Here is an 11,001-nt window from a genome sequence, read left to right as displayed (position 1 = left end):
TGGTAAAATGCAGGGGCAAGGTGGCCAAGATTAAACTTCACCCAATACAAAGGACACCTTTACCAGCAAGACTGACCACTTACAGCTTTTTCCAGGAAGAGGCTATCTCCAGATAAATGGTAGGTACTCAACAAGCCCCCCAGAATACGAATTGTGCTCTCAAAGAGATTCACATCCACATTCTTATCAAACAATAAATCCGTTGCCACCCACTTCCTTGCTTCTTCAAACTCTGCAAGACATGAAAGAAAATAAACTTTGGAGAAGACTCAAAGTAGCTACAACAACATAGTCTAATGACCAGCTTAAAAGATACAGGTGTGCTAGGCTCTATTATTCAGCACATAAAAGGAACCTGGAATTTTAAGGGGGAAGTGAGGTGGTTATAACTTGCTGAAGAATACACACTGGGAGAAGAGAGGCCTAGTATCAGTTTAATTCCTGTGGCAAAGTGCCACAAAGATGTGCAAGGAGACAGGTATTTGGCAGAGAAACTTTATGTTTAATGGGAGTTGTGAAGGTACACTCCTTCCTTATTAAAATAATGCAAGGACTGCTACCTCATGATCCTACCTCTCTCAGCACAAATCCATTATCTGTTACATTACTACTAGTAAAGTGGGTGGTAAGTTAAAAACTTTCACTGCAAGACTTCAGGTTTTAGCTAAAGCCACTTAAACCAAAGCTACTGCCTGTCTGCTACCTCTCATACTATGCTTTCAGACATTAGTCTTTAGCCTCTCAGCATCCCAGTGAAGTGAAGTAGGAAGTTGCATTATTCCCCATTTTGCAATTGGAACAGACAGCTTCAGAAGCTGCAAGACTATTATTCAGGTTAGAAACCAATGCCCCAGTTTAACTGACACTTCTTGATATTTAATCAAGAGGAAAGCTCACCAAGGTTTGTCATTTATCAGATTGTTCTCTATAAAACACATGCCATTACACTTGCCTGCAATGAGGCTGACAAAATAGGCTTGTCTGTGTTGTCAGATAAGTTATCACTGTCTAGTAGTAGGTGGAACAACACAGAATTCTGAGATTTTCTTTCACAAGTAGAGTTTACATTTATGGAGTTGTTGGGTAAAGCTTAACTGTCATGATTTTCACCCTTTTCATTTTAATATCTTGGGGCTTTTTTGTTTTTCTAATCTAGAAGAATCCCAAAGAGCTTTACAGAATCTATAACAATCACTAAAAGCTAAACTGCAATAAAAAATAAAAGTTTCCAATCAAGAGTCCATTTTAACCATGTCTAAATGACTAATAATTTATTTTAAAAGCTGTATGTAGTTCATACTGGTTTTTTTGTTTTTTGTTTTTTTTTTAATAAAGTAGCTACCTTGTCAACTTGATGAAGCATCAAGACAAGTTGCTGAGACCTGCAGTTAGACACACTAAACTGCAAGATTTCCAATTGGGATTTTGGTTTGATTTTAAAATTTTACATGAATGCATACACTGAACAAAAATAATAAATAAAATAAAATAGAAAAACAAAGCAGTGTGTATGACTTTTGCTGTTCCCAGTATTCTGCAGGGCAGTTCTGATCTTCCTGCCTTTAACACATACTAGACTGTGCGTCTTGTATTATACAGGTGTCTACTTCCAGAGATGACATAGCTATATCCAATGCATACCAACAAACACATTTGCAGGAATTCTTAGAAGTACCACTTGTAGATTCTTTGTTTAACATCACCTAATCAGCATGTGCAAATTTTCTATAATCATTTAAGACAGCAATTTAAAAATATTCACAACAGTAAAGTTCTGAGGCTTAAAACCAAATGCCAAAGTAGAGCCACCTCTGTTCTGGACAGAAAAAAAACATACAATGTGACTTGCATACTGTTGTTAAAGTGAATGAAAATAGCAGTAATCCACTCAACTGAAAAGTTCTCTGTGTGAACTGTACAACCTCTATTTACTTCAATGACAGTTATTTTTTTGTAATAATTTTATTTCTTTTGGCACTGCTGAGCCAATACAGCACTGATACACGAAACAGAATTTCTAAGTTCCAAATGTGGAATATCTTCCTTATAGGTGACGATATTCCAATTAAGAGGTCTCTCAGACTAAGTTTATGGAACCTCATGCTGGCAGCAAGAAAGGTCTCTCTAGCACCATGGTGTCCATAGCACTATGCTGGGTATTAGCTGCTAGTCTGGAACAAAGGAAGCTGGCAGGTCTAATAATCCACTCCTCAATTTCTAGCAGAAATACCTAGTTCTTAAAACAAACAAAGCAAGTAAAATTATTCCACATGTACTTACCATCTACCAGGTCCGTCTGGAAGGAAAATCTTTAAGTATCCCTTAAAGGCATATCTGTTTTGAGATTTTACCTCTCTCACAATATGAACTTCGCCTAGCCAAAGAAAGGCTCATAATAAACTGAACTTTCATGAAAGTTCATAATAAACTGTCACCGTTGAGAAGCTCTGAGCATCGAACATATTAGTGAAAGCCCCAGCATATCCCAAAAAACCTATTGAGATAAATCATCATACGTTTTACCCACCAGAACCAAATACTGATGCAAGAGAAAAACAGCAGAGGAAAGAGAAAATTTACCTTCTTTTAAGCCTAAAATCCACATAGTATCCAAGGCATCAATTAGCGTAAGTCCAAGCCCAAACCACTCACTGTACGATTTGGACAAAGGCTTCAGCTCATCATGTCCCCAAGCAAACTCTTTGTATCCTTTCCACGCATGGCGGAATGCTTCTATCACAGCCATCTGACGTTCATTTATGGGCACTGTGAATGGAAAACAATACCATGCTCAGGAATCCTACAAGCCCGGAGTTATTCAGTTATGCAAGACCCCTCTCCACTGAGTTCTACCTGAAACCAGGAGTCCTCATCCCTGCAAATACAAGTCCCAGTATCCCAAGCTGCAATTATCTGAAACATAGTCCTTCATAGTGGGGTCCTGCCACCCTGCTGAGACATATACAGAGCTCTCGCATATGCAATGATCTCATCTCTCCAAATGCAACATTAAGATAGTTACTCAAAAATTGTATTAGAAAAACATTATTGAGGTTGCAAAGCCACACACTCAGAGTGGGAAATACCAGAACCATGGATGCCTCCAAAACCAAAATTAGCCACCTTGTACATATGCTTAAGAACACAGTATTTAGTCACGTGATCACATATTTTTTCCACAGGACCTCCACCGCATTCATCCCTTGCTAAATTTTAAGTATAAAGCATGAGAGAGCACCTAAACTTTACACAAAATAAACTTCTAATACGAGCAGAAACAACCTATTTTTCCCCTCGGCTGATTTTTTTAAACGGTTGACCTATTTCGGCTAAAAATTTCCACTAAAAATTCTTTCAAGACAGATACCTGGCATGGAAAGTTACATTCCAAAAGAACTGAAGTCTGGCAGAGTTATAAGCAAATCAAAACTGGGCCTTATCTTGTGCAAGCATCAAGCAACAGGCTGTGCTACCAGACCTCATGTATAGAAATGCACTCACACCTGGGTAGCAAAACATTGCATGGCATTATGCAGAAAACCCAAGCTTTGGAATAAACATGAGCTCCCTCCTACTAGCTTAGAGAACAGATTCCCAGATTCTTTGCTGCAAAAGGAAAACAAATCAAGTGACAGCTGCAGCAGCTGCCAGTTTCCTAGTAATCATCAAACAGTCTGTGATTAATTAATGAAGAAAGTCACTTTCCCCTGGTCTCCAAGGCTGCACTAAACCATAGCTTGGAAAGGAAAAACTGTGCTTTTCAAGCCATCATTCTGAATAGCTATTCCTCCTTTGGGGAGGGGTCGAATGAAACAGAGATAGTTAGCCATCAGGCCTCTTTTCAGCAACATTTCCATTTTTCTTAGGAAGGAAAAAAAGAATCAAACCAAGAGGTGGGGCATGTGCCATGTTTAAACAAAGAGGAGAGAGGAGATTGTGCACCATGGCATGCACACAGTAAGGAAACTAGAAGAAAATGTTAACAAAACAAGCTTCACGGAAGGGAAACACACACACTGCAGACTCGAAGACGGGAATCTGCAGTTCTTTCCTTAAGGCTAATCAGAGTTTAAATTTACTCAATTTAAATAAAACAATTTTCTGTTTATAGGCAATTGTAGTTTGGTTTTGGAAGTGAAATTATACTGTCTTTATATGCACCATCAAGGACAGGGTTACGGTACAGATGTATATGAGAAATACACCATCAAAAAGAAACATGAACACTTTGGGAGTAGCAAATAGCACAGAGGCTGCAACCACAGCATTCAACCTCTTGGTATCTGATCTGGCAGTTAAAGCCAGGTGGGTTATGCTGCGACTACAACTGGTGCTTCATCTGATTCACAATATTTGTGCATGAGAATGTTCCTATTCTCAACATTACTTGAGTCAACAACATAAACCCTGAAAAAAGCAAGCATCTCAGATCAAGAATTCTGCAGGACTTGAAAGTTTCAGGTAAACCTGAAACAACTTCTCTATTCACTCCTTGTTCTCTGCCCCTTTACCCTGCAGGAAGTGAAACCATCTCACCTAAAAATAGGAGAGCTCATTAAAAACAGAAGGAGATAGAGTAGGGAAGTGGATGGCACAATGTTCACATGAACGTGAATGAGAATATATAAATACCTAGACCTTATAGTCAGCAAAAAGATCATAGGAAAGCAGGGTTGGAAGGGACCTCATGAGGTCATCTTGTCCAACCCCTGCTCAAGACAGGATCATCCCTGATTTAAACCATCCCAGCCCAGGAATGGAGACTCTTCTTTAGGTAGCTTATTCCAGCGCTTGGCTATGGCTACCCTCACAGTCAGAAAGTTTTTCCTAACATCCAACCTAATTTTCCTAAAATTTAGAGAGCCGCTGCTTTCTCATGTGTTACCTGGCTCTTTCTGGTCTTCCCCTTCTAAAGATGAAGGTTTTTCTGGTTCCTTTATTTTACTGGAAGGAGGTTCAGTGCTTTGGTCAGGTTCTATCACTGCTCCTCTCCAGCTGCAAATACAAATATTTAACTAGATAAGAGATAAAAGTTAAAATGAATTAGCCTTATCTCTACTATCAAAAGTTATTTCTTTCTTATTTCACAACAGCCTGATAAACAAGATGCTAAAGCGAGATGTTGATTAAGGCTAAAAATAGTAAAAGGTCACTTGCAAGCTAATTAATTTTTATTTGAACACAGTGATTTCTTCCAGGGCAAACAGTAATACATCTTTTATTGGATTAATAAATGCCTGGCAAGGCTTGTGGGACTGGATGAATTTCTACTGTCATGGAATTTCATAAAAGAATGAAAGACATACAAACAAAATGTCTGAAAAATCAGGTCATTCAGAAATAATCCTAACTCTTATTTTCTGGTACTGAAATTACCATGGGAAGTCTCCACTCTATACTGGAATATCTGCATACACATGAGCAGTGTTAAGAGCTCAAGCATGAACACAAGGTAAGAGCAGTATACACTGCTTGTTTTTATTTCCAAGATCCCCAGTAAATCACATGCTTCCCCCACCACAGCGACAGCAGAAGTCAGTCCAGAAAAGATTTACACATAGACAGGCTCCTGAAGGTACGACATTTCACAGACAAGATACGCTGAGAGCCAAGAACACTGACATGGCTGTTTTAGATATTTGTATATTATCAGCCCAAAAGAGCAGAGTTTATGGAATCTCCAAAGCTTATATGGATTGTTTTTTTTAAAGGCACACTCATAACAGATCTACAGCATACTACAAACCTACAATACATCTGAGGTCTGGTCTATGTTAAATTCTCTATGGTTGTTACCACTTTTGCAGCTCCTCTAATGGTAATCACTAAGGGCAGATAACGTTTGCAGCCAGCCTTAAGAGGCTTTATATAATCCAACTGCTAAAACATGGATACTAAAACATATATGCAAACAAAGCCACCATCAAAATTGCACCAGTGGTAGCAAATATGGAGAAAAAAAATTCAGGAAGTTAAGCCTAGTTTTAAACACGTCCTACATGTCTCTGACTGCTACTGATTTTTTTTTATATCAAACACGAAGTCTTATCCATCACTGATCCCAAATCAAGTAACTACCAAATCACTAATACCCTAAAAAAACCTGTACTGCTCTTAAATATGTTGGTAAAGCTAAAGTGACAAAACTCTTTGTCTAAATGCAGTCCCATCAATACTAACGCAATTCATACCAGTATAGCCATTTTCATACAGGAAGAGAAACAAGCCATAGCAGTATAACTGCATCCACACTAGGATTTACTAGGTTTAGTGGTACAAACAAAAAAAAGTCAGACCTCTAACCACTAGTTAACTTGGTAGACTTATGTGTAGGCCAGAACTAAGATACTGATAACTGCACCACGGTATCAATATTTTCCAAGGAATAACTTGAATAACCCTACAAAGAGATTGCAAACCCTTCTCTGCACTGTGTCAGTTTGGTGTTTCCATGATGCTTAGTTTGGCAGGGTCCAAACTCTGAGGGTATCCTTTATATGCTGCTGAATTGCAAGTAACAAAAATAGTGAGACCACAAACACACGCAAACCAAACAAATTATTCTGACAAAAATCAGCAGCATGCTACTACAGAAGGTCAAAGAATCATGCATAATTCAACAGCATCGTGGACAGACAAAGAAACTACCTCATAATTATATCCACTAATTTTATTAGCATAATATCCTGAAAAGAAAACCAAAAAAAAACCTAGAACACTGCTCCATCAAACTATCACTTGTTGAAAATACGTCTACCTAATAACAGACTTCTCCGTTTTCTCTTCTTTATCAGCAGGGTGAGGTTCTTCCTTAGCCCTGCCGGCATCATCTTGGGTTTGCAGCCTTGCTTCTCTCCGTGGTGGTCTGATCTGCAGATTAGGAGGACCCCGTCGGACATGAAGAGGTTTCAGATGTTTCTAGGATGAAAGTAAAGCAAAGGTAAATCAAGATGCATGTAACATACTATCACAGTGGCCAATACCCAGCCTACATTTCAAAAGTAGGCCAGAGCTGTACTTTGCAACTTGAAGAAAACCTAATTTTTAATGTAGAGATGGAGCCCACGGCACTACAAATCGTGTCATGCAATACTATCTTGAGCTGAAGTGCGGGACGTAAACAACAATCACATTTCAAATTTTAGCTCTGATAAAACTATACACAGACTTAAGCAAAAACCTTTCTCATGAGGATCCCTTACGGTTACTGCATCTATATCATTAGCAGATATGTATTTAACAGTGCATTGTCAACAAAGTGAAAATTAAATGAACTCTTTAACAAAGCATAAGTGTTGCTAGCTGTAACACAAAGGCACGTTATTAAGGGTTTATACAAGGCAGAGGCAAGTCAATAACAGGAATCTTTCAATAGCAGCTGTACATTTACAGAAAGCAAGAAAAAAAAAACAAGACACCCACTACACGAGAAAAACAGAGAACTGTGAATTCCCAGAGGTAATTACATGAAATTCATGTGTATGAGCAATCACACTAACCAGCATTCCTTTTCCCATTATTCCTTCACTGCATTTATTGGAAAACAATCAGCTTGTATGTTACTTTAAAAGGACATCCAAAAAATAAAGAAAAAGAAAACTAACACACACACACACACACACACACACACACACACACACACACACACACTGCACAACCCAGCAGGCTTTTCATACTTTCACAATCCTGCAGCGAATCTGCTTGATTTACTGCTGTTTTTAGCTGGCTGTCAATCCTTCTTGAAACCGATTCCAGTTTACCAGAAATAAATGACTGCACTCCTTGCAATCCCAGTGATCCAAGCACAAACAAATTCATCAAGGTAATGAGGTGGAACCTAGAATACCAGGTCACAAAAACCTGAAGTACTGGTGCTACTAGGCACAACAGTGGTTTAGAAAACCCATGCTGTACATTTAAGATCACTGCTAAACAAAGCCCCTATTAGGTCAAATAAAGTTTCCAGCTACATCTTTGCTCCTAAATATCCCAAATGCTTTCACAAGATATCAGTGTTCTTGGTAAAGAGATGGCCAACTCTTTCAGAAAAAGCAAAAAACAAATTTTCAAAAATCACAGCAACTGTCTTTAAGTTTAAGGATACAAGTTAAAGCTAGGAAATCCTATTCTGAAACCAAAGGTTCTCTGGACAGGAACTAATTGTTATAACTGGCCATAGCTTCTTTTTTTCTTACTGCTGTGCTCAAATTAGCACTATTTGCAGTTCTCACAAATGCAAGTAAATTTAAGAGAAATCCTTCTCTTTGTAATACCTGAGGGGAAAGCGCTTGGTAGTCTCCAAGGTTGGCATCTGCTTTCTGGGGTGCTGGCAAAACAGCAGGATTTGCTGGTTTCAACCCAGGAATTTCTGGTTCTGGCTTCAGATCTTCTGAGGATTTGTTTGTTAGGCCTACACACATAAAGTAACTTCAGTACACAACTACTGGGCATAAGGAATTAACAATTTAGATTATAGCTGGAAATCTAAAGGAATTAACTCTATATGGTAAGTACATTAAAAAAAAAAAAACCACAACACACTTGCATTCAAGAAAACACCGAATGTCAGATCTTTCAAACCTAAACAGAAGCATTAAATTACCAAACCTCTGATATATAAGGGGAATGGTTCTGAATTTTTTTTTAATCTTCAATGCAAAAAGTAAAAGCCAGTGTTGAAGACAAATTTGGACCTATCCCAAAGAAATGCTTAAAAGTTCAACCCTGCTGCATAAACACAATGAAGAGAGGATTATCTTACCATCCAGTCTTGAAGTCTGGGTTGCTGGTTTAAGAAAAAACAAAAACCACCTATGTCCTAAGGATGACCACAACCTCCAAGAATAACTCGCCAAAACAAAATGACATTTCCAACCATAAACAATAAAGAACCAGAAGAAGTGAAACTGGTTTTTTTTGTTTGTTTTTTTAAAGATTTTATACTGTCAGGGTATAGGAGATGATAGAGGCTTGTTTCTAACTGAACACTTCTATTAAAGTGTATAGTACATTAACTTATCTGATTGAGCAGAGCTTGTCAAAATTAATGTTTAACAGAAAGATCTATTTACAAAAATTAAGAATATGCAATCTATCAACTATTATAGCATGTATAAAGGTAAATCTTGAGCTTTATGGAACACATACTTTTCCACTGTTCCCCCATGTTTGTATATGAAATGACTCCACAGACTGCCAAGAAGGCAAACAGGAAGAGAATTACACTCCGCTGTAGTCGAGACAGCTGCTTCCATTTCTTTAAAAAAGAAAATAAATATGAGGAAGAAGATTTTTTAGCATGACATGGAGAAAATCAGACCCCCTACAGTCACAAATAAACCCACCTAATTATTTTGTATTCCTTGCTCTGAAAGAACTCAAGTGTAGGTTTTATCCTGTTTCTTACTTTGCACATCCATCACTTATTTTCTTTGAAGATGTGGAGGATGCATGTAATATGTCAACATGGCAGAGGATGTTCAAAAATAATACTGGGGCCACTCACTGCCAAAGTCAATCAAGAGTAAGAAATTGCAACATGCGAAGTCTCCTGGAGAGAACATCAGCTACAGTATGCTGATTTTTAGAGTAACCTTTTGTTGGCTGATCTGTGCATCTGCTCAGATGTCAATTTGAGAAAGAGCCAAGAGACTCTTCCTTTCTGTCCAGCAGGGTGCAACAAGAGGGACGTGCAAAGTGGAAGCAAGGAATAAAGAAAATGGAAGGGGGAAAAAAAAAAAGGAGAAACAAAATATTAGTTCATGAAAGAAGGATGGGTCAAAATAAAAAGATGCATCTTAAGCTGGACAGAAAGGCACCGGCCACTAACAATCCCCTTTTGTGAAGCTGTTATGTGAAACACAGGCTACCACAAAAAAGAAGCAGAGACAGCCACCAAACTTCAGCCATGTGAAACGGAACCAAACCAACTGCAGAACTAAAAAGGCAAGAAGCACAACGCCTGCAAAACTACCCTTGGGAAATACAACCTATTTTTACAATTAAGGATGGGTGTTTCCAGCAAGCAGAAGTCTTATCAAACTGTAAGCCTGAACACAATAAAAAACTGCCTTCTAACAGGGATCCTCAGCAAGCTGCATGGGGCTCTGTACAGTTCAGAAACCCTTCACCAGCCTCATCTTGAAACCTGCCCCTCTTCAGTTACCTTCTGGGGCAGAACATGACAAGGCAGCAGTTGGCCTCTGCACTGGGAAACCTTCCCCTCTCTGCCACAAAGCACCACCTGGGCACACCCCTTGGTTTCCCACCTGCTCTTCTGCCCCACGATGCTCCCCACAGACTTCACCTCCCAGTGGGGAGACGAGCCTGGCTGCTGAATGCAACCAACCACCAGCTCCAACTACCTCGCTGAAAATTCACATCAGCACAGTGCCTGGAGCCTCGGCCCCAACCTCTCCTGCCGGGGAAGACCCTAGCAAGGAGGGGGCGGCTGCCTGCAAGGAGAAGAGACCCCCCCAAACGAAAGCTGAAGGAGCCCTCGCACCCCTCAGGTGTGCACATTGCAGCTACTCAGCCCTTCTGACAGCTGGAGCGTCACGCGCGGGTCTGCCAAGTGGTTGTTGCGTGGGGCCGGGTTACATCTATTGCGCAATTTGCCCGTGCACTGCGTAATAAATGTAACGGGTCGCAGGTGCCTCCCCCAAGCTGTCACTGGCATCCCCCCGCCCTGCCCTGCCCTGCTCAGCCCAGGCAGGACCAGGGGAGGTGGAAACGTGCAGGCCCCCAGGGCAGAGCCCACCCCCCGTGCCGGGCCCCCGGCCGCCAGGGGGCGCCGCTCTCACCCTCCAGCAGGAGCGCCGCCGCCAGGCCTTGCTGTTGTTGTAGCCGCCCGCCGCCTCGCCGGGGCTCAGCGTCACTGAGATGAAGTCCCGTCTCTGCGGCGGTGGCAGCGCCGAGTACATGGTGGCGGGTTCAGGGGCCCGCGCCCGCCGCCATTATCCTCCAGCGCCCAGCCCGAGAGCCGGGACAAACCTGCCGCTT

The 11,001-nt window shown here is 40.5% G+C and overlaps 1 protein-coding gene across 1 annotated transcript in view; it reads right to left on the bottom strand.

Moving 5' to 3' along the window:
• MAN1B1 (mannosidase alpha class 1B member 1) overlaps positions 1 to 11,001 on the bottom strand; it is a 25,824-nt gene extending 14,823 nt beyond the window's left edge. The window contains exons 1-7 of the mRNA XM_006264834.4: positions 10,803 to 11,001; positions 9,148 to 9,256; positions 8,274 to 8,410; positions 6,758 to 6,918; positions 4,886 to 4,995; positions 2,581 to 2,766; positions 84 to 232 (exon numbers count right to left, since the gene is read on the bottom strand). Coding sequence (XP_006264896.3) covers positions 84 to 232; positions 2,581 to 2,766; positions 4,886 to 4,995; positions 6,758 to 6,918; positions 8,274 to 8,410; positions 9,148 to 9,256; positions 10,803 to 10,922 — 972 coding nt within the window. The 5' untranslated portion in view covers positions 10,923 to 11,001. The remainder of the gene's footprint in view (positions 1 to 83; positions 233 to 2,580; positions 2,767 to 4,885; positions 4,996 to 6,757; positions 6,919 to 8,273; positions 8,411 to 9,147; positions 9,257 to 10,802) is intronic.

Source organism: Alligator mississippiensis, chromosome 12 (genome assembly GCF_030867095.1).
Source record: "Alligator mississippiensis isolate rAllMis1 chromosome 12, rAllMis1, whole genome shotgun sequence".
Classification (NCBI taxonomy): domain Eukaryota; kingdom Metazoa; phylum Chordata; order Crocodylia; family Alligatoridae; genus Alligator; species Alligator mississippiensis.
Note: the sequence above shows the minus strand (reverse complement) of the source record. Positions and strands in the feature narration are given on the sequence as shown.